The following is a 27,961-nucleotide window of genomic DNA, read 5'->3' on the forward strand; positions in this document are numbered from 1 at the left end:
ATATTAGTTAAAGAAAACCATGAAAACTCTGTCTGTAAGCAATCATATTTTTGATTGGAAGCCATATTTGCTTGATGCACATACAAAGGTAAGCACATTTCAGCAGTATGTATAATGTTATTTCATTGTCTCGTGTTTTGTTTATACTAGGGTGCATTATTTTTTAGTTTAACATCAAAAGCTCTTAGTGACTCTGCAACTTTAGCAAAATGAAGCAGGTGTATCGCTGAGAAATGAGCAGCGCTCGACATGGCTGTTAAATCTACTGTCACAACACATTTGTTGCCCTTCATGTGCTGTTTTGTCTTTTAATCGTGCAGTCAACTAAAGCTATTTAACTTCTTCCGTGTGCTCTCTGACAAATGAGTGGGAAACTATTTTCCTTGACAAACGATTAAACAAACGATTCTTTGGAAAATCACTGGGTTGTGACTGTTTTGTGAGTCAAAGCCAACACTTTGATTGAATGAAAGTTAAACTTTACAAAATTTGGCCACATGAAGTCTGTGAGTGACCGCAGAATGTGCTACACAGGTATGCTCTACCTTAAATGGGTTCTCATGAAACTACTAGACGCTTGTGAACAGGTGTGACTTTATTGTACTGAATTGAAAAATCTTGGCATGCATTTTTATTATTTTGGCATAAGTTTGGGATTCTTGAATGTTTTGGAACTGAAAATGGTGCCAGTGAATCACTGCACAGTATTCACAACCATCAGGGCATTAGTCACTAAGTGTCTGGCTATGTACTTTACCGTGTTCCTCATTCCAGCATATCAACAGGTTATGTTTCAACAACAACATCAGGGCCACGCTGGCAGTAAATGTTGACGTTCTGACAAAGGAAGATGGTGCTTTCGCGGCCAATGTGTCTCCGTTGCTCAACGAACATGCTTGCGAACAATGTTATCATTACTGTGCTGTTCAGAGGAAAGCATTCCTAATTCTTTGGAGGTTTTTCAATTTTATAGCTTTGCAGGTTTAAGGGCTTTAAAACATAAATAATATTTCATGCAATTGATTTATATTTCACATTATATGCATTTAATTTTATATTCTAAACTCACAAACACACAAACAAGAAGCTTATAAAACATCTGTATTATCTAACCATCTTAAAATAGACCATTTTAAAATATTACATTATTGTGTATTATTACAAAATTATATGTTGTTTAAGTATGCACACTGCACACACATGCCTTTAGAAATATTGGAGTAGCATAGAATTACTATAACTGCTCATTAGTATACTGGCTTTAAGTACACCATACTATCAAATGAATATTTACAGTCTTTCCTTCATAAGAAACAGTTACACACATACATATGTATCTATGATTTTGTATGTAACTTTTAATTACTCCACTTGTGATATTGCATATTTTTTTCAAATATCTTATTATAAAGCCATAATAAATGATTTAAAGCTTTATACACATATCACCATGTATATACAAATAGAGACATGGCGTCACAAGCTACTACATGCACTGAGCAGAGTGAATACATGGTATGTGAGCTGCTGTCATTGTGTGGTTAGCTTACAGAATTCCATCCTTGACATGCCACCATTCAAAGTAGTGACTTCACTACAGGTTCTGTGTCACACTCAACACAAACAGATTATTACCTGAAAATCAAAACATTCACACCAGCACAAACATGCTCGGCCTACCTTCTACAAACACTTACTGAACGCACAGTTTGCATAAACAGCAGTTGAATAATTTTGCACTTGGCACAGTGACAGCATGAGGGTAATGTCAACACTGAGTTCCAGGTGGTTTTACAAGGATATATATTTTTTTCCGTTTATCTGATGACACTGTGGATGCACAGCCTGTCGTGGCAATTGGTTGCATCTATTTCCCGGAGGTATGTTACACAAAGATGGGTTGTTCAGCAATAGTCAGAGTTGGACCTGGGGGAGTAGCTGAGAGAAGATGACTGGCATCATCCAATAAGAGTACAATATACAGATCACATAGAAATCAACAATTTGTCTCCACGAATTGATACACCTGGTGTAATTGTACTACAATTTCCTCGGGCTGACATTGCAAGACTCTTAGACATTTCTAAAGCCTTCCGAAACCTCAACGCAATTACCAAAAAGAGAAAATTAATGATCATTTGTTAGGGGAATTCTGAGCAACAGGAAGGACAGGATGCACTGTTTAAGTGACAGAAACACAATAACACAAGTTTCCATGTGGGCTGGTAAATTGGCATGACATTAAAAGTTCACACCTAAGCACTGAGCTTTGATATGAGACATCTCGAAAGCAGGTGAATGTGTGACGAGTGCTGGCAAAGAGACCCGAGTGTTGTTTAAATATTACACACCAGCATGGAAAGATTGTGCAGTTGATTGTTTTCATCATAAAAGGGTTGTTTAAAAAAAATAAGATGAAGTAAATCATTCCACAAACACACACACACACACACACACACACACACACACACACACACACACACACACACACACACACACACACACACACACACACACACACAAATATGGATAGCCCTTGCTGTGATTACGGTGCTTCCTGAATGGGACAAATAAAACTACCTGGAGGCACCGCACCTTAAATGCAAAGGAAATATACGCCCCCTGGTTGTCTCAGGTAAAATAGTCTCAAGGTGTGTGCCTTAACATTTCACAGGTGAGACTTTTAAACCGGCTTTGAATGATGTGTAGGTTGGAATGTTCGAAATATTATATTAAATGGTCACTGTGAAACTTCTAATAAAGACACTGGAACGCAGCGTGAAGGTATTTTGTGATGTTCTCAATATTTTAAACTCACATGCCCCGCCCCCTTGGGGTGGGTCTGAGGTAAGCCGCCTATAAAATGCCGCTAACGCGGACCCAAGGTGAGACGGGCTTCAGCGCTCTGGCAGGTATGATTGAGAAGACACACTCCTTTGGATACAGCCCAAGACTCTCCGCATCTTGACTCACACAAGGCTTCGGACTTTACGCAAAGAGCTCTCCGAGGTTTATTGCTGGACAGATTCTACAGAGCAGCACACTAACCATGAAGCTGGAGGTGCTGTGTGGTAGTCACTATGACATGAAGCATTTCGAGATGTCCAGTGATGCTGAGGGTCATGAGCGATCTCCTTTCCCTCCTGAAGAGGAGCTGGGGTCGGATGGGGACTGCGTGGCCCACAGTCCTCCACCTGTTACCCCGTGCGGCGGCAGCGGCAAGTCCAAGCCGTACACACGGAGACCCAAACCCCCGTTTTCATACATCGCTCTAATCGCTATGGCCATCCGGGACTCACCCAGTGGACGTCTGACTTTGGCGGAGATAAACGACTATCTGATGAAAAAGTTTCCGTTCTTCAGAGGCACTTACACCGGCTGGAGGAACTCGGTTCGTCATAATCTGTCTCTTAATGATTGTTTTCTCAAAGTGCTCCGGGACCCTTCCAGGCCCTGGGGAAAGGACAATTACTGGATGCTCAATCCTCACAGCGAATACACATTTGCTGACGGGGTGTTCCGGCGTAGAAGAAAGCGCATTAACAAAAAATTCAGCAGGGAACAAGAGGAGCCCGAGCACACAGAGGAGCCGCAGCGCATTCACCAGTCTGCCCCGAGCACCAAGACTGATTCCTGTCCCAAGTTTACCAGTTCATTCGCTATTGACAGCATCCTCAGTAAGCCGTTCAAGAGAGACTTAAAAAACGAACATTTGCCTCCCTTTCCTGCCTTCCCCTGGCCTTACTACTCTGAACTAATGACTTATCATTCAAACACACCTGCCTCATATCTATACGTAAAGTCACCCTGTCATATGGACTCCAGTGTCCAGCATGTATCAGCCCCCTATGGTGGTGGGTTTCTTTCATAGACAGTCTTGCAATATCACAAAGAAATGTGGACTTGCTGTTCGGTGACTCCAAATCAGCTTGAGCTAATCGTGAAGACTGAGGATGAAGACGGCCAAACACCAAAGACAGACAGAAACCACTTTCATCTGTGTACTTGATTTAATCTGACATAACTGTGGCGGGATGGTGGTTCCCTTTTATTTTTGTAGTTGTTTATCCTTAAAGCGTTTTCAAACTTGAAATTTCACACTCTGAAATGTTACCGAGCAGAGCTTTAACTTTATTTCTTTAACAAACCTGTTAAAATATGCACTTTGACTGTTTTTATGTCTTTTTATTTTGAGAAATATGAAATTAATAATAAAAAAGTTGTGCTGATATCTGTTTCCTGTTGTTATGGCCTACCTATAAATGGAATTATAGATCCCTCATAAAAGCATAGTTAACTGCCAGTGCAATTATAGATTGCACTATTCACGAGGGCGTATTCATCTGACGCCTCCTCGAAACTATTTTCGGAATCTTGCATTGAGCAATATTTTTATAATAATAATAATAATAATAATAATAATAATAATAATAATGATAATAAACTTGGAATTGTTCTTTTTTTTCTCTTTCTTTCTGCTTCATGCTGCCAAAAGAAATATCATATAGTAGTATTTACTTTTTCATGTTCATGAAGCTCGCTGCTGCCGGATAGGGGCATCCAATATTTATGTTTTCTGTCTGGCGCTGCAAATAGCTGTCGCCTCAGTCACCACACATACTCAGGAAAGGGTTTATACAATTGCGAGCTCAACTCAAATTCAGTGCAGAAAGAAGGGTATTCCAGTTCATGCTATTCATCTGACACTAGAAAGTAAATTTCCTCAAAAGCAGCTGTGCATCCTGGACGCACGAGTTTCGTGTTGGTAACAGCCTGAGCAGATTGTGCTTTTAACTTCACTGATGGTGACATTATTTCATGTCTTAAGCCACTCGACTTGCTCTAAACATTGCACAGAAGAAATGAACTTTGCATAGCGACATGTTCATATTTTATCATCTGAATCCTTCCAAAGACTTTTGTTAGATTGGCTACTTTCATTTCTCCGGGGATGTAATCCAGGCTCCGAGAGGTAAACTGACACTTGGGCGCTGTGTGTGGTATGTTGGCACGCTCTGATGGAAAAAACATGCTCTGGCCTCTCATGTCAGAGCCCTTAACCCTGAACAGATCCCAACCAAATCAGGAGTCGGTGCTTCTCCCGCACAGCTTTACAGTCTAAAGCTGCAATTGGGCACCTTCAGTGTTTGCGGTGAAGGGAGGTAAAAGGAAATAATTTGATCTTAATCGAACTCTGAGACTTCATTCATCATGATGTCGTGACAAATACCGGTTTGTCAAATGTGGACAGAAGTGTTTTGGAAAGTGAGTCGTGGGAGGAGATTTGTCTTACTCCAGTGTGCTGTGTCCGGCTTCTAGGCTGGATACTTGCCAGATGGGGAGGGAGTAGTTCCTGGCGATTTCTTGGAGGGATTTGGGGGAATAGAGGGGCAGAGAGAGATTTAAGTACTGATAGGTGGTCGAGTTGTGTTTGGCCGGGTGGATATGCGCAAGCAAAGTCTAGGAGCTTTATTTCCCCTCTCTGATGGGATTATTGCCAGCGATGGGCAGAGAGAGGAAGGAGGGTCAGCGCCTGCGTTTCTTGATTTTCACGGTTATAATCTTACCGAGCATCGCAACGGGACACTGACCTCCGTGAATTCTGCTTTAGAAAGCCTTTAACGGTTCTTAAAATACAAGAAAAGAGTTGCATGTTGTATGAAACCAGAAAGAGGCACGGCTATGACGACTGAGAATTCCCAGCAACATCTGGATTTATCCAATCCTCTGCGCGCAAGTCCAGCGGCTGGTGCTCTAAGTGCATCTCTGCTGAGCGCACAGCCAGTGATGGAGAGCCCGCATAATGAATCAGCTAAAGGGAAAAAGGGAAACTCCGGCTTGAGGCGCCCCGAAAAGCCTCCCTACTCATACATTGCCTTAATTGTGATGGCTATTCAAAGCTCGCCAACTAAAAGGCTTACTTTAAGCGAAATATATCAGTTTCTCCAGGCCAGATTCCCTTTCTTCAGGGGATCATACCAGGGATGGAAAAATTCCGTCAGACATAACCTGTCTCTAAACGAGTGCTTTATAAAACTACCCAAAGGTCTAGGCAGACCTGGCAAAGGGCACTACTGGACCATCGACCCTGGCAGTGAGTTTATGTTTGAGGAGGGCTCGTTTCGTCGCAGACCCCGGGGGTTCCGGAGGAAATGCCAAGCTTTAAAACCAATGTACAGGATGATGAATGGTATCGGGTTTGGTGCATCCATGCTGTCCCAGAACTTTGATTTCCAATCACCCGCAGGCTCATTAGCATGTCATAACAGCTACAACTTAGATTTAATGGGTAATGCAGTTCCAGGTGGCTTCGATGGACTCGGAGGAGGACATCACATCCCGCACATGTCGTCAAGCTCCGGGTCGTCATATATGGCCGCATGTCAGGTAGCCTCTAACTCAGACTATTGCCCCGACAGCAGCAGCAGCCCCCTGCAGTCTTCCCCAGCGATGATAGGCACTTTGGACTGTCAGTCTCCATATGCAAATGCAGCTTCACATTGGAGTACACCTGGTGTGTCATCGTACATCAAACAGCAGTCGGTGAGATCAAGCAGTCCAAACTCCTCAGCGGTACACGCGGGAATGACGTCTTACGCTCTGGATCAGGGCTATTTGCACCATAATGCACGAGATTCTGACATTTCAGGTAAGCATTTTATTACTTACACTGTTTTATATTCTCTACTTACCACAGTGAGTCACTAGAGTCACTTGAGGCCTTGAGTAACTGATAATTTATCAAACACAGAAAAAGTCAAGGCTTTTTTTTTTTTTTTTTCTTAAAAAAAAACAGGCTACATATTTAATAGATTTCCATGTTTCACATACATAAAAAAATAGAGAGAGAAATCAGGATTTAACAATGTATTTTTATGTGAACAGGTTTATTTAAAAATCTATACATAAAACATATCAATTTGTAATATATTTAAAATTAAAATTTAAAAGCAGCAAGATGAACAGAAAAGTAGTTTTTAAGGCTATAAAATATTTTTTGATTTTTTTTCCATCACGCTTAAAAATATTGGTGTTCAATTGTGGCTTGTGTTTAATTTGATTTATTTACTACTATTATTGTTATTTCACATTTTATTTTCATGTCATGGCGTCTGCATAGAAGCCTTTTCAGAGGTCCCCGTGCAATACAAATGTAGGTCGAAATACACAATAACAGCAGATCATTAAAACTGTTAATTATGAAAACAAAACTTTTTTTTTATTTTAAGGCTGATTCATAACTTTCACTAAAAATGTCAAACCTGCTTTTATTGTATTATCGATTAGTCTGTAAACATGTTTTTGTTAACAAACGCTAAAAGGCACATTTGTATACAATGAAAAAAAATCATTAAAAATATATATATATTTTCAAGTAGTTCTTTTTAGAAATATAAAATTAGGAAAATCAGCAGACTTGCTTGTACGAATCTGTCTCAAAATGCACTGATTCCCTTATTTTTAGCAGTGGGAAAAATCTGTTGTTTCAGGATGTTAGAGTGAGGAATCCACTAGAATTTGCATCATCAACTGCCTAACAGTGTAAACATAAACTGCGCTTATATCCTTTGTCAAAGGATAAAGGCAGCTATGGAACTTATGACCACTTTAATTTAAAAGAAAAAAAGACAGAAAGAAAGAAATGTTGTTCAAAAGTAGCGCCAACCATTTTTAGGTCTAAAATTGTCTAAAAGGAAACGCTCTGAAGTTGTGGCACTTTTTCTTTTCTTCTTTTTTCTTTCTTTTTCGGTTACGTGCTTGTATAAATCTACAGCTTGACCAAAGAAATGACTACTTGACCTCTTGTATCCTGTTTGTTTACAGTGGGATTGTCTCGATATTCCAGCCACTCAGCTCCCGTGTGTGACAGGAAGGAATTCGTTTTAAACCTTCATCCCAACACCAGTGGATCTTATTATCATCAGCTCCATCATCATCATCAAAGCGTCTATCAGGACGTAAAGCCATGTGTAATGTGACAAGAAGAGGCAAAGTTTCCTAAAGGTTCCTAAAATAAAACCCCCAAATCCACTTCATTTAAGTTAAATCCTCGGCGGAGTGATTCTAACATAACATTTCCTTATACGGCAGCTTATGAAGCACATCTTTCTTTCCAGTGAACTTTGACCTTTCAATTTCTTTAGTAATCATTTTGTTGTGGGGACTTGTTTTAGCACTTCACGTTTTCCTTATGCGACTGACGTCACACACATGGATAAGCAATATCTATATTGTACCAAAAAACGTCAATATATCTGAAGTTTTCATGCGCACTTAAATTTGTTTTTTTGTTTTTGTTGTTCTTTTCTGATGGTTAAACTGTTGCTTCTCGCCTGTAATAATCCCTAATCATTAAAGAGATTTATTTTTGAAAGGACCATTTCGAAGTGATGTCTTAAATACTAAACGACTATAAGAAAGGGTATAGACAAAGTATTTTCTATAAACAGTATAGATCATCTTTTCGGTAACAAGAAAACTGGTACATTCTAGAAAGCATTTCTTAACCGGTTAGTTTATGGATTTCCATTTATATCTGACATTTCCCAAATGTTGGTTTTAAAAAGTAAGTTTTGTTTCTCAGGAGCTCAACAGAACAGTAGTCTTTAAAGTCTTGTCTTTAAAACAGACAAGAGAAGCAGAAATTCGAAACTATGAGAAAGCAAAAGTAGACACACTCATCAGGGAATTCCAGTTGTGCTATGGGGGCTTTCTTCTCAGTTTCATAAATATGAACGAAGTGTAGATTATTTTATTTGATGTTAGACTTTTGCACATTTTATTTATTGTGAAAAGTTGGGCTTAATAAAAAGTAGTTCTTCAAGGTTGTTCATATTTTGAGGATAATTTATGTATATGTTGTGACTTCTTTGCATTAAACTGCTGCCACAATAGCTTCACTGATGTAAAATATCATACTGACATAATTAGTAGCCAGAAAGAAGGGAGAGGGGAGGCCACGTACAGTGAGCAACAGTGCAGTGACATTAAGATCTTACATTTTTCTTCAGTGCTTTTTGGTTTGACTTGCACTGCCATCTCGTGGTAAATGAAAGTTTTTGGAACTCTAGAATAAAATTGCTGCGTTTGGTATTTGCAGAGGATTTAAAAGGTCGCACAGAACATCCGGTTGGACATTCAGTCACTTTAGCAGACGGCATACGGAAAGCCGGGATGAACGGTATTTATCGATCAAAAACATAAACAGGACAACGTGAAAAGAAATCCAACAGTTCTTCTGGTATAAACTGAACCTTCAGACCGAACGAACCCCCAGACATAAAAAAGAAACGTGACAAGGTGAATAAACCATATTTGACATAGACTAATGACAGTGTACGCACTCTGATTTCTTTTAGACAGCCATACTCTCGCTTAATTGCCCACACGTGGGTCTCGTTCGATCATCATACCTTATTATAGATTTATATCACATTATTGCGAACATAATCCACATTGTTAGTATGAAATTGCATGTTTATATTTATATATATTTTGAAAGTTTCTACATAATTTTAAATTTCCTAAAAGCAAAGGCTTCTTACATAAACATTATTAACGGCTCTGCTGTCCATGGTGCTGAATATGTGTTTTTTATTTTGATACGTTTGTTATTATAAACGCAAAAGAAATTAAGCACTTTCTATATTTTTAAGACTGTAATACTCACGCAGTATATAAGAATACACACACTGTGTTGTATGCGATATAGAGATCGGTAATTCAAAGTTGGTGCGTTTACAAGTCCAGCCCCGATAAAGGCAAAAGTTAACTGTATTAAATTGCATCTCAAATATTGCGGTGTGGGTAGGTGTGATTTTATGGGATACTTGTGACAACATAAGAGTCATCAAGCGTCTTCCTTTATCCAAGCATTCTCCTAATGAATCACTTCAAGGTTAAATTTCATTGGGAAGTCACAGACCAAAATTCTGGCATTAGGTTTTCTTTTGTTTGTTTGTTTTTTTTAATACAAACTAACATATACAACGTAACATGCCGTCAGAAAAGCAAACATTTCAAACAAAAACCCGAAATATGAGGTTGTTCTATTTCTGGAATAACAGTCAAATGCTCCTCACTATCCCAGCAAATGACGAAATTTAACTACATGGTTATTTTAAATTCTGGGATTCCAGTTTCGATCAGTGCTCTGATGTGGTTTAGTTCGTTTCAGTCATGACTGACATCTTTATACTTTACTCTTTATACTGACTGCTAACTGACCAAGAGAATGAAAGGCATGCGTCCGAGCAGCTAAAAACGATAAAACAAGCTCTAAGCAGCAAATTCATCAAACGCATGAAAATAATTTCATTCAACATGTCACTGAAGGGAATGAGACCAAAGACCGCAAGAGACAATGGTCCAAGCTATGAGCCGCTGTATTTATATGGGTCAGAGAAGTGGTTTGCGCCTTGAAACAGTCATTGTCAGTGACCAGCACAGTTATTTATATGAGATATTTATTACCGAGTATAAATAAATTACCATAATACACTAATTACAATAAGCCAAACTTTTTATCATTAACAACTATAACCATTTACAAAAAATGTATGACTGTTATTGTTATTTTTGTCGTTGTTGTTATTATTCTAAGCAAAGAAAGTAAAAGCCGAAAACGGAACTTCGCTGTAAAGAAGTGCAGATTCAGAAAAAAATGTGAAATGTCAGTAGTACCCAAGAAAATACTCTAAAAAGTACAAGTACAAGTACAGTATATATATATCTATATAGATATATATAGATATATATATATATATATATATAGATATATATAGATATATATATATATGTAGTGTTACTGCCAAAATAAAGTTAAATAAAGTTAAATAAAAGTATAACGTCATTAGAATTTTACAGCTTTTTCCAATAAACAACACAGTATCATCCTGTAAAGAAATAAATTCATTAAATTAAAGATGTTTAAATAAATACAGTATGGTCCTTGTAAAGTTACAGGAAATCACCGATGCTGCCAGTAATTTACTGTAAAACTTTACAGTTTTGTTTTCTTTTGTTTTGTTTGTTCATGCTCACCACTTTATTAGGCAAGTGACTTGTGAGATGAATGATCGTAACTGTTTTTGCTTTATTTATTTATTTATTTATTTTAATATTTAAAGGCATTTGTGGCACTACACTCTTCTTTTTTAAAACTAAGGTAAAGATAAAAATGCACGTTTTGTTGAAGGGAATGTTTTTACTAGCCTAAAAGGCCATGCTTATACACAGCAACCTGTACCACGGTTCTTTGGTATGCTATGTATGCACACTAAGTTAAATACACATGATCTATATACAACCTGTTTACTCTTTGAAATAGGCCAAAAAAATTGTCTGATTGTCATTTAATTAATCTCTTTTGTCCTGTTTGACACGCTGACCTGGAACATTAGAGAGTCACAGAGAAAGTCTTCCCTGGTATCTTGAACCACCTGTGGAAATTATTTTAGTTTATTAGCACATTTAGTGCATGAAACCAACAAGCAGGCTTTTACGATCAGTTTTGATTCATAGTATTTAAGGTTGTGGCTTTCACATAACTGAAGGTGCCTGTTAATGTTTTAGGATTTGCTCAGTCAGTCAGCAACTGTAGTACAGAATTAGACCAGGAGATGGCAGCAGCCGCTAAATAATGCTCTGAAACCCATCTCAGTGCCGCTCAGGGGGCTCATGTGGCTCATGTGGATCACTGAATGTAATTAATATCCTGAATATATATACCGTTATCATGTACACAAAAATTAAACAGACTACTTCGTTGGCCGCTATGGGTGATTTTTAGGAAGTTTCTTTTTTTCATATTTCTTTTTGTTCCTCTGAAAAGTTAAGTTTAACGTTAAAGGGTTGATGGCCGCAACAGCAACAACTGATAAGAGTTGAAATAATTCTTACATACTGGTCATATTTCATCCCTTCACAGTATGATCCAGAGGCCATGGCCAAGACATGGAAACATGACAAGGTAAGAACATTCTGGAACTCTTGGGATTTGTTTTGGATCCATGTATAACCATTACAAACATTTAACACCAACCTCATTGCTATATAATAAAACAATCTAATAACTACTGCATAGTATAACCAATATTAATTCACACATTAATTAACACAAAACATAAAAACTGCTAATGCTTGTTTTATTCTTTCAAAGAGACCTTGTGTCTGTGGAACTTTCTCGTGTGTTTCCCACACTCAGTGAAATGGCAGCTCAGGTGCCCTAAAAGTATAACCTGGTGACCGCCCAACTTCTCTTTTAATCATTGTTCTAATCTCAGGTAATGCTCAGTTAGTTTAATCTCAGTTAGCTCTGACCCCTGTATGACCTCTTTGCCCTCCGTGCACCATGACCACTCTTGTAGCCCCATCACACAGGAAGCTGTATGCGCTGCACTGACCGCTAGACTGAATGAATGGCCAGAAATTTGTGTTGTGCTTGCTTCTGTGCTCTATCCGCATTTTTCGGTCACATCCGCTCCCTGCCATTCTGCAGTTTTATTGGTTGAGAGAATGTACGTCATACTGCGAGAGCGCTCACCGGATGGCGCACTGCTCATCGTGCCGGCAAATCCCATACAAATCATTCGTGCGGTGTGAGCCTTAGGAAACGATATGTTTCATTGTTGAATTGTATGTTAATGTCTCTTGGCACTGTTTTACTATTTCAGTGGTTTTTGATTCTCCTGACCCTCAAAGTACCAGCAAGTCCCTGTCAATGAAATGTGGTGTGACCACAAACAGCTCTTATGTCAGTGTCGCCACTGTGTCGTTAATAAATGATTGCGTTTGTAGAAATCAGCTGAACTTCATGAACTCAGCTAAGACTGACATGACGACAGGCTGCAACTGCAAATGTACCCTTTCTGAACACTAGAGGGAGCCACGTTCATAGTGATTGGGATAAACCTCCAACAGGCCCCCCTCTCTGTTTCTCCTTTTTTTTTTTACACTCCACTAAAAATTCAAGTTTGATATGTATATTTTTTCCCAGATTCACAGTATCGTATTTTTGTTTCGAAGCATCGATTGTTTAGCAAAACGATCCAGCTTACAATACAGTTGGTTCATTCAAAATTCACACTTTTAGACTGTTGTCATTATATTTGTTTAGATTTTCTTTATGTGGTTTGCTATAAATTCGACCCTTAGTATAATATTATTAGGGAAAGACAGAAAGTGGTGTTCAACATAAATGCACAAATATGATAAACTGACGGCAAATTTAATTTTTAAACAAATTATATCAGGAATATATATATTTTTTATTGATAATAACATCTCCATTATTTGTACTGACACTGGTTCGAAAAAAAAGACATACATAAAACGCCTGAAGTTGTGTTTATTGATATGACACTATGTCATGTTTTTCACTGTGATCCATTCTTTTCTTTTTCTTTCTTTTTTTTTAAATAAAGGGTTAGGGAGGAGTGGGTGAGCAGGCCGTGGTATTAAGTAAAAGGCCCGTCCTGAATTGTGTAAACAGCCCAGGGCGGTGGAAAAAGTTCATGCCCGGGTCCATGTAAGGAGAAACCAGGCCACTGCACGGATATTTAATTAAGACGACCTGCGAAGGATTACAGCGATATTGGGACTGTAACCTTGTCTCACAATGATCATTAACAATTTCATGCACCGTCGCTCTTGACAGTTAGGGGACATCTAGGGCCCTTCAGGGTCGACTTATTGAACTATTTTTTTTATATTTGGTCAAAATGTTTTATTTCTCTGATTTGCGCTTCAGGCCTTTTACATTATAAACTCATTAGAAGTTTTTTTTAATTACACGAGGAATTAAATCTGGGTAAAGAAACGGAAGAACTGTGCATGTAAATAATTGTTTGCTGATGCTAAAATTATTCTCTACAGTCCAGTTTTCTTTAGGATAATAATTTCCAGATGAGCTTTCACCATCACCGAGCAACAAATATTCAAATATTTTTTGATGAAAAGCCACACATGGAAGGTGTCGTCCCATTTGGTTCCCGGCCCTAAATGGTCTCCCTGAATAAACTCTCACACCTCTGGTCACCTGAAGCCCAAATTGTCTCTGATTCTCGCTGTAATGAGGTCGCACTTAACGCCCACCGCCAGCACTGTGAGGTTCTCTCCCGCTTTGATCTCACACTGACCTACTGCTGGTGTTGAATGTTTTTAACCAATCAAATGCACTTTAAAGATGTTAAATTGCACCATTTGGTTCGCTGGTGTCAGCGCCGTTTCTGCAAAAACAAAAAGGAAATATTGCAATGAAATTCTTTCTGAGAGCAATGACCGTAGGAGAAAATGTAAATTAAATATAATGTGATTTTTTAAAGGAAGATATCAGAAATATTTTGGCACTGAAAATAACGGACAGTTACTGCATTTGTACATTTGAAATATAACTGCAATGATTGTGCCATTTCAGCTTCATTAAATTTCTTGTAGAAGATGTCTGTTCTTAACACAGCGTGCGGGGAAATGAACTCCATGAGCTGAGTGTGTACATGTTGCTCTGTCGTGTCCGAAGCTTTGGCTGGAGCGGACTGGGAGTTAGCGACACCTCCTAGGTTTCTTTTTTTTTTTTTTTCTAAAATCCCTGAGTGTGGCCAGCAGCTTTCTGCTCCCTTTGCACGCCCTGACATCCCATTGGACAGCTCCTGCGCTTTTGTAGGCGGAGCTTCCCTGGCAGCAAAAAAGGAGGAAAGAATTTAACTGCGCAAAAGTCCTCTGTAGTGACGGATGTCCGAAGTTCAGAAGTTTTTCAGTGTGCGTTTCATTGGGACACAAGGATGGGGACAGCTTAAACACAACAAGTTGCACTGCGGTTAAGACTTTTCCCTCTTTTGCTTTTTTTTTTTAAAGTGAGGAACGAAGTCTTGTGATTTGAGCGCCTCAGCCTCCAAAGGAGATAGAAGACGAGCACTCATTCTGCGTTTTTTGGAGCTTTATTTTTGCCGGATCAAAGTGAAGACATGCAGGCTCGCTACTCCGTCTCCAGTCCCAACTCACTGGGCGTCGTGCCGTACATCAGCAGCGACCCGAGCTACTATCGGGCCGCAGCCAGTGGGGGATACACGGGGATGCCAGCACCTATGAACATGTACTCTCACGCGGCTCATGACCAGTACCCTGCCAGCATGGCCCGGGCGTATGGACCCTACACACCCCAGCCTCAGCCCAAGGATATGGTCAAACCCCCTTACAGTTACATTGCGCTCATCACTATGGCTATCCAAAACTCGCCTGACAAAAAGGTGACCCTGAATGGGATTTACCAGTTTATCATGGAAAGGTTTCCATTTTACCGAGACAACAAGCAGGGCTGGCAGAACAGTATCAGACACAATCTGTCTCTGAATGAGTGTTTTGTTAAAGTGCCCCGTGATGATAAAAAGCCCGGTAAAGGCAGCTACTGGACCTTGGACCCAGACTCTTACAACATGTTTGAGAACGGGAGCTTCTTAAGAAGGAGACGGCGTTTCAAAAAGAAGGACGCACTAAAAGAGAAAGAAGAGCGGCTGCAGAAGGAGATACCGCCGAGGCAACAGGGCCGGGAGCAGGAGCAGCCGGTGCAGGGCTCCCAGCCTGTGAGGATCCAGGATATAAAAACCGAGAACGGGGCGGTCACGCCACCACAGGCCGAGTCGCCTTCCTTGAGCACCGTTCCCAAAATCGAGAGTCCAGACAGTAGCAGCATGTCCAGCGGGAGCCCCCACAGCATCCCCTCCAGTAGGTCCATCGGTATAGACAGTACCGAGCACCACCAACATCACGGCCAGGCCTCGACGCAGGGCTTCAGCGTAGACAACATCATGACCTCCCTCCGGGGATCTCCACAAGGGGCCACTGAGCTCAACTCCAGCCTCACCGCCTCCACCAGGACAGGTATAACACCGTCTTTGTCCCTAAACTATTCTCCAAGTCAGACATCTGTCTATAGTTCACCCTGTAACCAAAACTCCATCTCCACTACCTCCAATGCAACCTATCATTGTAACATGCAAGCCATGAGCCTTTACGCTGGGGACAGATCTAGCCATTTGGCACCGAGCACCACCGTGGACGAAACGTTGCCAGATTACTCAGTCACAACCACCTCATCCTCCCTGACCCACGGTAATCTAAACTCTGGGCAGGAAAGCCACCATCCCCACCAAGGAAGGTTGACCTCATGGTACCTCAACCAGGCCGGGGACCTGGGCCATCTGGGTGCAGCTTACCCAGCACAACAGCAGAACTTCCATGCGGTCAGAGAGATGTTTGAATCCCAAAGAATTGGCTTGAATAATTCACCTGTGAATGGGAATAGCAGCTGTCAGATGTCATTCCCACCAAGCCAGTCCATCTATCGCACATCGGGAGCTTTCGTGTATGACTGCAGCAAGTTCTGACCAAAAAAACAAAACAAAAACAACCCAAAACAGGGTCAGTATTTCCCCTCACGGTGTTTGAACTCGTTCAGTTAAATCCAGCGTTGTTGCCCTTCCTTACCTGCCTCCCTCACTCCCACATGGACTAATATGAAACAGAAAACAAAACAAAAAAAGACTTGATCTTTCTAAAGAACAGTGTTACTGCCAATAACACGTAAGTCTCCCTTTGCTTTTGTGGCTTTATGTGATGTGTTAAATATATGTCACTTTTCATGGACGTGTAAAATGCATATAGTAATTTATTTCTAAACTGTAGCCGGATATTATGGACCAAACACCAAAAAAAGTGTTTCTAAATTGAACTGCCTTAAGTGTCCAAAAAAATTGTTCCATTATAAAAGTAAGAAAAAGGAACGTGTATATCGTCGTACTATTTCAAAGAATCTTCATTTGTTGAAAAAGTATTCTGAAGGATTTGTTTGTTTGTTTAATAAATTGTCATTTTATGAGAGTTAAAGTTACGCCTCATTTCTTGCAGACTTGAAAACAGGCTCGCGATTTTTTACACCCGATCTGTTAGTTTAGTGAAGTGACCTCTCGGATTTAATTCATTTAATTGTGTGTGTGTGTTTTGTTTCCCAAATAATTTAAAGGCAATTAAATATATTCGGGCTGTGATCTGCTGCAAGGACAAGACCTTATTTACACATAAAAGTAAAACTTCCCTGAAGGTCGCCTTACATCTTTTTCATGAGAGATGTAGAAATTAGGCAAAATATTAGGATGTATTGTTTCTTGTTTGTACTTCATACAACATTTATATTTTTCAATGTCCAGTCAGAGGCGTTCGAGTTCTGTTACAAATGATTAGAGCTCAAAAAGATCTTTAGTCAGAGCGCCTGGAAAGAGCCTGCACACAGCACAACTTTGTTTTGGACTGCGTTGTGTGTTTACTGGCGCATACCAGCGCTTACTTAATATCATACCGCACATGCCAAAGATAGTCCCGTTGTCACTTCAGTTTTGATGTCTGAGTTCTCACCAGTCTGACGTGACGCTGACAAACATAACCGTCACGTTTTTTTTAATACATGTAAACCGGCATTTTAAAGAGGTTGTTGATATTTAACTAAATACAAATAAATAGAAGTTAGTCCAATTGAGGTTTTATTGTAGTCCTCGTTGAAAAGTGATGTAAATATATATTTATTAATAGCATAAATTTTCTTTTTCCTTTGTAGGATTAATGGTAAGAGTCGCTTACACGCTTTAAAAGGCAGCTCATGAACTACCTTTAAAAAGGTCAAAAAGGTAGCCCACTGCTGTATTATTTATATATATTATAAATATTGATTTTTTTTTACATGAATGTTGGTACGCATGCTCTAGTTTTCGTCGTCTCACCCAACAATTAAAGCAACATTTACCATATTTCGCTCTATAATTTATTGCGAGTTATATTTATTAACTATAGACAAATATTTATTTTAAATCATTTTTACTTTAGTAGTCTTAAATGAAATAGCCTTGATTTAATTTCTGCAGTTTGCATAATATATATATATATATATGCGTGTGTATGTATATATAAATTCAACATTGAGCTTAATGAAAGAGGAATAAGCCTTTAGTGGACAAATAACAGACAAATAACTTGTAATTTTCTGCAACGCTGTTTTACTTACTTTTTGAGGATATTTTAGAGGCTTTCTATAAAATAGTTTCCCAATGAGCAGAAACACGTCCCCAACTCCTTGACTGACGACAAGCCTTATTACATGTTTTAAAACCGAGTTTCTAAAATGGAAAATGGTTTGGATCTTTTTCTTTCGGCAGCTGCAGTCCTTTAGATCAACAAGAAGAATAATAGAACAACATAACCCGATCTGTTTAACTGCATGCCACGTGAATTTAATATGAGGCCTTAGAGCATGTCTATATTTTTATGAAGAAAAAAGTCCAATTTAGCACAAAATCCTGCTTATGTGCGTCTTCCGGGTCTCCGATTCCACCATAATCAGGCTCATAAAAGTCATTAGATAATTTCTCAAGTGTAGGCCTAATAAACAAACGTCGTGTTAGTCAAAAGATTGATGGCGCTCTCACAGAATGGACCAGGTCAGGAAGGAATAAAATTCAATCAGAGAGCTGGAATCGTTTTTCATGAGACGGAAAAGGCAGAGAGGGAGACGGGGGTCAATGAGGAGGATGTCGGTCGCCAGAGCACCATCAACAATATAACAGGACATAGCACATACAAAGAGAGCAAGAGAGACAGAGAGAGAGAGAGGGAGAGGATGATGAGTTAGTTTGGTTTATGCCATATGATTTCGATTGCTTAAAACTGTAAACATGGTGAACAAAATGTTTCAGAAACGACTTTCAAATGTGCAGAATTTATACATGCCACAAAAAAATGATTATAGCTGGTACTGGAATGATACTACAGGGGAATCATCAGCGCACTGGAAGTTTCCTACGTGGGGCCCGGGGACTTTCATCCGTCCCGAGGGTTCCCACAACAAAATAGGTACAAATTAAATTTCGCCTTCATTTCCTTTTTCGAAGGAAGGACTAGAATAATTTTTTTTTCTTCTTCATTTGCTTACAGCTGTATTTCCACCTACAGTAGAGATGGCTATGACCGTTATTTCTCACAGCAAAACACTCTAATCAGATGTTGCTCAGAGCTCAGTGTCATTAAACATGGCACGTCTTTTTATGGCTTCCTAACAAGCAGACATTTGGAGACTACTGTCTGAGTCTGTGTAGAGGCTTTAGTCTGCTTCTCCCTGAAACGTTCCGCTACATTCCTGAAAATGCACAACATCCCTCACTGCTTTGGGTCATCGAGCAAAGATAAAAGAGTCAGTGCTGGTCCTGTCTTTAATATTAAAATTTAAAAAAATTAAATATGTTACATCGTTGATTTGAAAGCAGATAAAAGTTGTGTTACACGAGCTCCCTCTTTTGAAATATATTATAGAGCATGATTTTTGTCAAACAACTGCTACAGCTTGGTCGTAATTTATGTTCCATAGGTTTGACTGACACACTACGGCGTCTATAGGCGGAAGGTTTTGTTTGGGGGTCGGGTCAAAGTTCAAGAAATGCACATAAAAAGTAAACAACTGAACTGATTGACCTGATGACCTGATATATATATATATATATATATATATATATATATATATATATATATATATATATATATATATATATATATATATATGTATGTATACAACATAGCATAATATATTCTCCTCAATGTATAGATTACAGCTGACGAAAAATAATGATGCACATGCAGGTAGCAAGTCAAAGGCAAAGCTTCACTCCAGCTTTAGAGTTGACTTGTTTCAGTCAATGTGATGGCAGAATGGCAGATTAGAGGTTTACATTTAGTTTTATCATAATTTGCTATGGCTGTGGGTAAAAGTCTTCTTTGATATAAACACGGATATTTAACCAGGACAAAGGATAGTTCACTTTCCTTTCACCATCTCTATGGTATTTTTAAGGTCGTAAAACAGTGGCCTTTATAAAATTTGCAGTTGTTTTTTATAACTCATGAACCGACTACTATTTAAATACTGGATTATTACGTTGGCCTCGACTGCGACCAGCTGTGTATAAAGTGTAAAACAGGTCTGCTTTGACTGAACTTCTTCCTCCTAACAATACCTGCAAACAGGAATATATTAATGCGTAATTTCGGATATGCACTTTTTTTATTTTTTAAGTTATCCCCCCTTGTTCCGATGGGTTTAAATGGGGGAGGGCAGAAAGGGAGAAAGTAAATTAAGTAAAGGCTCACCGAGCCCCTGCAGACTTTGTGCACCTGTATGGCTGAGTGACCACAGCCCAGTATGGAAAATGCTGTGTTTTAGCTTTCGGTTGCTACAAGCGCCATCTGTTTCTAATTAGGAGCCCATAGACTCAAATTCTGTCTGCTCTGCGGCCAAAAGAGTGAAAGGTTGGAGGTCCAACACTTGTCTTTCTGAGGGAAAAATAACCGCTGCATGCAGCCTCTCATCCTGCACGTCTCATTTTCGAGACAAATGATAATTTTCAAAGAAATGATTCACCCCGCTTTGTCAAAACAGGCCGAGCAGCGAGCTGTAAACAAGGCTTCTGAATTAAATAATGATCCTGAAATCGTAAAGCATCCTCAAATCAAAAAGAAATGTACTCGTGCAGACTTCATAACCACTGGGAGGGTGGGATAATGGAGTACTGTGAATTCATACCGTTGGGAAACGGCCGACCTGCGAATAACCCGACAGCCCTGGCGAAATACCTAAAAAACGAACAGGCTTGCCTTCAAGTTACACAAAACATGCTTTTCTGCCGCTCGGGCCTGCGGTTTCTAATTATAGCACATTTTAGACACCGAGCACTTGAATGTCCTAATCAAAAGTGGAGCATTACATTGATTTATTGTCATGTGCAGGTTATGATGAAAATTAATATGTTTTTAAAGGATATATATATATATATATATATATATATATATATATATATATATATATATATATATATATATATATATATATATAGTGCATGTTTAACGCGTGGATACTTCAGTTGAAACGTTGTAACAAAGCGGTTTACGCCGGTTTACGATGCTCATACATGTATACCTACATAAGTACACAATTCATTGCTTAAAAAAAAAAAAGTTTCCTAAGTTTATTAAAAGTTTTCCTGTGAAGAACGGATTCGGTTGCAGTGTTTCTGATGGCAGGCAGTAAACTGCACCAACTTGAACTTTGTAACATTGTGTCACGAGAGGGCCACTTCAAAGCTGTCGAGCTACTGCTATTTGAGCCACAGTAGCAGTTGTCTGTGTCTTTCGATGGTCTCTTCTCATTTATGGCGCAAGGCGGCCACTGAGCTATGAAAACACGGCCAGCAGACTTAAACTGCTGACCGAAACGTGTCCTTATATTATATATAGCAAAGGGAAGAAAGTATAGTCAGAATACAGTGCCATCGCTGTTTTCAACTCTTTTTCTTATGGCTCTACAATATTTGTTTTTGTTTTTTCATAGGAACTAAACTAACATATCGATAAACGGAATATTTGAATTAAATATAGTTTATAGAATGCAAACGCAGTTTTCCTTTTAGATTTATTTATTTGTTTATTTATTGTATAAATACATTTTTAGCCGTCAAAAATAATTGAAATAAAGAAACTGAAAGTTGGAAAATAAAAATACACTACGCTATTTTGTTGAAACAAATTTGTTTATGACATTCCAAAAATAATTGAAGGTTAATATTAATATTATTTTCAAGAAATGCCGATTAAAAATATTTATTTTCTTTTCAGTTGATCGATCCAAACACACACATTTCATCTATGTTCTCCAGACTCCTACCTTTTCCTCACATCTTTTAAACTCAGGAAGGTGGGTGGGTGACCAAAAAAAACAAACAAACAAAAAACACACAAAAAAGGACAGTCCTGGAAGCGATCCTTTCAAACCCACTCGCTACTCCACCTCTCCTTTAGTACTTCTATGGAAGAAAAAGGGTTGTAACACCAACTGAGGCAGAGACAGTGATGAATTAGGGTTCAGATTAAAAGCTATCTCTCTTAAAATAGAAATAGGAGAGTGGCTTCACGCACACAGGAGGTGGATCACTAAAGAAAACACGTGACTAAAGAGGTAAATCAGTACATAGTTTTAAAACATCATTTTGTCATTTAGACCTTGGCTGAGTTTGCTCTTCTGTAATATTCAGTAAGAGAATAATAATAATTCAGAGTTGTTGTTTTTTTTAATGTATGGCAATCCAAATTGTCTGCTACAGTCTTGTAAAAGGTCTTTGTTATAACTTCAGATAAAATCTTAAAATCAAAAAGACTACAATGCTGACAACAGCTCTGCGCCCCCGAGGTTACACTAATCCAATATAATGTATCAAGTCAGAGATTAAAATATCTGATAGCATATTGCTTCTCTCAGTCATGGCCTACATGGTGGTCAACAGGTCATGAAATTATCTGATTAAAAAGTGCTGACAATTCAGAGCTACTACAGCTAATCAGAATGTCAACAATAACACATGTAATTAGGGAAAATCTCACGCCACTCTTTCCTCCCTCTTATCCTCAGTCCTTCCTGCCTTTTTAATATTGCTGACAGATTTGTTAAGTGATGTTTAGGCAAATGAGGTTTAGAGTAATCATTGGATTTATTTCAGTCACTTAGTAATTGCACGGCTGTATTCCTCCTATTTATGTGATGATAGCTGGCATCATGATTAAACATGATTTGAAGCTTGAAACATAATCAAGCTTTAAAGGTTTCTTGATCTTATTAATGAATTTCCCTTCAGGTCAAAATAGTCAAAATAGCACGTTTTTAATATACAACACAATGTTTCACTAACTGTGTGTGTGTGTGTGTGTGTGTGTGTGTGTGTGTGTGTGTGTGTGTGTGTGTGTGAGACAGCGTATGTGCTGACCCATTGGTGTGGCTGTGCTCAAGAGACAGGCTTGCACTCACACATGCTGCTTCCTGTTACATCTCCAACCAGAATAGTAGGAAGCAGGGATTTACCTGCACCCCCCCTCCAGACACACATGCACTGACACACACACACACACACACACACTGACACACAGTCAAACACAGGCAAGGAAAAACAAATCGTTACTGTTTAAAAGAATAACTGATTCAGAAAAAACGCAAGTTTCATCAACAGTGGCTCTATTGCCTCCATTATTCATGTAATTTGTGACCTGAAGCAGCATCAACATACAGTGCAAGTCAAGTGAAATATTAGAAGACAGAGAACAATGAAACGTTTTACAATCACAAAGTAAACTTCCATCATTCTCACACATTCTTGCAAAATTCGTAATATGATATACCCATGTGTGGAAAATGCAGTGGTCTTACATTTGAAGTGTACAGATTGCAGTGATTCAAAATGTAGTGCAAATGTCAGCTGTCTGAGTTTGTGTCAAGCGGACAAACTGCCCTCTGACCTCTGAGAAGGAAAGCCTTCCTCCCGACGGTCTGTTTCAGCAGTCAGTTGTTTACTTTTCAGCCAGTTAACAATTTTCTTTTTTAAGTAATCCTTTCTCCGTTTTCAGTCTTGGTTGTGCTACAAGCAGAATTTGAAATACAAACACAGACGTGAGGATGATAATTTAAGAAAATTAATGCACACACACACACACACACACACACACACACACACACACACACACACACACACACACACACACACACACACACACACACACACACACACACACACACACACACACACACACACACACACACACACACACGCACACACTCACACACACACACACACATAGTACTTGTATATCAGTTGTTTATTTTAATGTGCATTTCTCATTTCTTTAACTTTGACCTGACCCTATATATAATATATATAATGTGCTGCATATATGTAGGAGCAAGGGTGAAGGCTTTCTGCTTTCTCTCATTCTTAGTATTGACTTTAGAAAACACCTAACATACCCCAAAAGTCAGAACTTGAGACTCAAAAAGCACTGTCAACTGCTCGGACAAATTCAAATATTGCCAGTGGTTTTCCATGAATTTCTGTTATGTGCGCAGGTGTGAGGCTTTCTCTGTGCGGTGGGAGACAGCCAGATGGTGTTTGTGTGTGATGGCGAGCAGCAGCGATACAGCGGTGGTTCCTTTCACAGATCAGCACTCATATCTCTGTTCCATCTCCAGGTTCTCAGCTCATATAAACATCCCCAGTTCATGGGCCTCTGATGTTTCGGCCTTTGTGTTTACAGTGAGAAGTCAGGCAAATATGTTAACTTTACGACAAAGAGAACAAGGGCGAACAATAGACTGAGTGGCCGAATGCTTGAATTGGTTATAGAGAAACATTATAATTGTTCCATCATGCAAAGGGGTGTTTATTTATGATAAAACATTAGTAATTGCATAAAAAAAATCCAATTTTTAATTTTTCCTTCTGTTTACCAAACATTTAAAAACGCTGCCAATGTTGCTAAATTCCTTTAAAATATTATTATTTTATTTCTTATCCCTTCTTGCAACATCGTGGAAGCTGTAACCACACTCTACACCCACTGGTCTGCACACCACACTCTACAAGCAATAGGAAACATGCCCAATTACATGACTTCAGCATAGCCAGGGGCTGACCCAGAAAAAAAAAAAAAGAAGTCACGTTTCAGCATTCAGAGCCTTTGGCCACCAAAATGAAGAGTTCAGGAAAAGTGGAATGAAACACACACACGCACACGCATGTGAACACATGTGAATGCACAATTCTGCCAGAAGGTTAAATTGTCTTTGCAATGAAGCAAATGAGATGTAACATTCACTTTTGAAAATAGAGCTTTGTCTGAAAATAATCTTGGTAAAAATAATCATGCACATTTCCAATCAAATCCAAGCCCCATGCAATGCTACAACTCCAACATCAAAGCACAGCCAGAACAATTGTCTGCCCCTGCTCCTTTTAAACTGCCTGTTTTTCATCTGGAGAAAGCAGAAAAATCCCCTGTACATCAAAGAGGTAGACAGAGAAAGTAATTTAGTCTTATCTTAATTGAGCTGCAATTTTAATAATGATCTTACACATTGGGACCGAGGAGGAGCGAAGGAGCTGCAGGCTGCAGGAGGAGAGTCTGGCTTCCCTGTGCTCCACTGCTCTACTCTGGTTGTCTAATCTCAGTTCCAGACATGTCATTGGCCAGTGATTTATGATGACCTAATGTTTTGTTTACTTCATGCTCATAACAGGCGGGTGGATTGCATAGGGCATGTGGTGTACGGGGGAAACATGAAGGCTCTGGGACTGCCTGCAGGACCGCAGTCCCCTGCAGTTCACAGAAACAAACAGCTCTGTTCCTGAGCCACCTGGCACAGCACCTTCTTCAAATTGAGCGCCAGGGTTTCTGGCCACTCTGAAGTTTATAAAAGTCCCAGGCTACGTGTTTCATTGGCTGTTGTGAGGCAGCCATCAATCTGCCGTGCGGAGGTTGCAAACTCTGAAAAACACTGACCCCTCTGTTCATGCACTTTTTCAATAACTGACTTGCGTTTGCTGTACGACTGGGCAGACATATGGGGTCTGACAACTGCTTGACAGAAAGGTCAAGAGTCCAGTAAGTAAGTCCACATTTAAGTGCCTTTAATTTAGCTTCTGTTGGTGGTTTTCTGTTATTTAGCAAAGCAATTGAGCAGCATTTGAACACTCTTGGATAATGTGCAGCGTAAATGTTACTTCTAAAGAAAACAGACACAATAGAAGCCTTGTGTCTCCTCTGTTATTTGTTACAAAATTTGCTTTTGTTCATGTACACATATGCTTGAACCCGTTTCCTTCACAAGCCTCATCCTGCATATCTGATCTGGACAACTCAACTCAAGTGTCTTTTCTCTGCGAGTAAAGAAAGAGATATGTTTGGTGGGTGGTGAATGCTAGCGGACAGTAAGGCCAGGGAGACAGGGGCCATGTGGGAGTATACACAGGTTTCACCTTCCTGATGCGGGCTGGTGGCTCCATGGCTGCGCTTCCAGCGTCAGTGCAATTGACGGGTAACCATAAAATCTTTCATTAGAGTTAATAAACTTTTCTTTCCCGCTCTTTTGGAGTCTTTATGCACAATATCTTTTAATACAAAAATATAAGCAATTTAAAACTTTTTCTGTTTTTCTATTGTGAGCAAAATAGCTTGGTATTTTTTCCATAAAGAGGAAGAACTGTGTGCATTTTAGTGGACATTGTTAAAGTTAAAACAGTTATGCTTAGACTTATGTAAATACAGGTTAGGTGTTAAGATGTTGTCACATGTTATGCTATCATAGCATGGAATGTAATGTAAATGCATTAGATTGAATTATATTGATATATTTTGCACCTTAAACATTCAATTAGGGGATTTTTTAGCACATGTCAACACTTAAAAAAATGCACTTCATATATCAAATGAGTTTAGAAGACAAAGGAGAGAAGTGAGTCAAACTATGACAAATACATCAACAAATCCCCTAAAGCCAAGTGTCACCTAATCTTGCAAACTTCAGCAGTTTAATTTTATGTGTTTCTGTTGTTTATAATACTGCCCAGGGCCCATGCCTACAGCTCCCACTGATGGAGATGTCACTTATGTAAATATTTTTTCTCCTTCCCTGTCTGGCCATTCAAAATCCAATTTGAAAATCCTATCAGATAGGAATTTCCTCCTTCTTCACCAGCAAGGCGACTGCTACATTCTTATCTTATCAGCAGCAACAATCTTGCATCTCATCGTGCCCAAACAGGGAGAAACCGAATCATAATGAAAGAAGCGTTTTAGCTACTTGCTCTGCCATAAATATTGGATATTCTGAAACTAATCTGCCATCAACTCAGACTGACTGTGGACTTTTTGTCCAGCAAAGGAGAATAAAGGAAAAACCCTCTTCTTGCTCTTAATACTCCCCCGACTTCCCCCCTTTTTTTTCCCCTTCTCTCTTGGCACTGTGACCTGTATGATAAGGCCAGCGAAGCAAACTGTGCGCTCTGTCTGGGTCTGCACAGGAAACACAGGCGAATCAGTGGTGTTGTCCATCAACGACAGCTATGCTGCCGTCAGGGCCTAGAACAATAGCCGCAGACTCCCGTGGCATCGGGAAAAGTTACTCAGCCTGCAATCTCGCTGGCACTGAGAGAAGAGATAAAGTTAAGAGGAAAATAAGGGAAAGGAATCCTGGAATATTCGCTTCCATGCATGCGCACACATTAGATTCCCCTCTGTTTCTTTGAAGTTTACATAACTAATGCACTATTTCAAAAGGACAGAAGACTTAAAAGTAGGTTCTAGGGGATTTCTTGTTACTAATGCTACAGTAATGATAATACACCTTTTCCCCTTTCCCACAATTAGAGCGCACAAAGTTAGGAGATCGGTTTGAAGGCAGTGACATGACCCGCTGAAATCTCCATTCAACATGCTTTATGTGACTGTCCTCTACAGTGCATCAGTGAAATGCTCACATTCCTCCCATGTCTTTCTTTACACAGCAGGAAACCTAACCCCAATTACCTAAATGCAAAGTAAAGGCCAGATACCCTATAAAAACAAACAAAGCATAGAGACTTGTTAATGCAATGCCATGGCATACATTATTGCGGTGGAAGCATTTTTCACTGCCAACATAAATACATTCCACTTTCCCATAGCACATACTGGGGATAAAATACAATCAATAATGTAGTAACTAGTGTAAATAATGTCCCCTGGAGCAGCTGTAATGATGATAGATCCAATTGCTTCTGTACAGAATTGCATTCAGTCTTCTAATACTTAAAAAAAAGTGAGGATTGTGCGGGTTAGCTGTGGCTAAAATCCTCCTAAAGGCTTTATACAGTTGTGGAAAGTATGGAAACACAAAGCTATACCATGCCGAATTAACACACACACACACACACATATAAACCATCTGCCCTGGACAGGACAAGAGGGCTTTAGGCTGCGGGTGACATCAGCACAGCAAAAGTGACACCATTTATCACTGACCACTGAGCATGGAGACATTCATAACATCCTGACAGGAAAATCTTGTGGAAAATAA

At 39.3% G+C, this 27,961-nt stretch overlaps 3 protein-coding genes across 3 annotated transcripts; all 3 read left to right on the forward strand.

The window, feature by feature from the left end:
- The first annotated feature begins 2,895 nt into the window (after nt 1–2,895).
- On the forward strand, nt 2,896–4,229 carry foxq1a (forkhead box Q1a). The gene has a single exon (XM_031737780.2). It carries the CDS (start codon nt 3,050–3,052, stop codon nt 3,869–3,871), a length of 822 nt encoding a protein of 273 aa, XP_031593640.1. The 5' UTR covers nt 2,896–3,049; the 3' UTR covers nt 3,872–4,229.
- A 1,198-nt stretch (nt 4,230–5,427) lies between these two features.
- Nucleotides 5,428–8,377, forward strand: foxf2a (forkhead box F2a). Its single transcript, XM_031737790.2, has 2 exons — nt 5,428–6,649; nt 7,825–8,377. Exons 1-2 carry the CDS (start codon nt 5,659–5,661, stop codon nt 7,977–7,979), a joined length of 1,146 nt encoding a protein of 381 aa, XP_031593650.1. The 5' UTR covers nt 5,428–5,658; the 3' UTR covers nt 7,980–8,377.
- Nucleotides 8,378–14,698: 6,321 nt separating this feature from the next.
- Nucleotides 14,699–16,881, forward strand: foxc1a (forkhead box C1a). The gene has a single exon (XM_031737735.2). It carries the CDS (start codon nt 14,964–14,966, stop codon nt 16,380–16,382), a length of 1,419 nt encoding a protein of 472 aa, XP_031593595.1. The 5' UTR covers nt 14,699–14,963; the 3' UTR covers nt 16,383–16,881.
- Nucleotides 16,882–27,961: the final 11,080 nt, after the last annotated feature.

This window comes from Oreochromis aureus, linkage group 18 (genome assembly GCF_013358895.1).
Source record: "Oreochromis aureus strain Israel breed Guangdong linkage group 18, ZZ_aureus, whole genome shotgun sequence".
Classification (NCBI taxonomy): domain Eukaryota; kingdom Metazoa; phylum Chordata; class Actinopteri; order Cichliformes; family Cichlidae; genus Oreochromis; species Oreochromis aureus.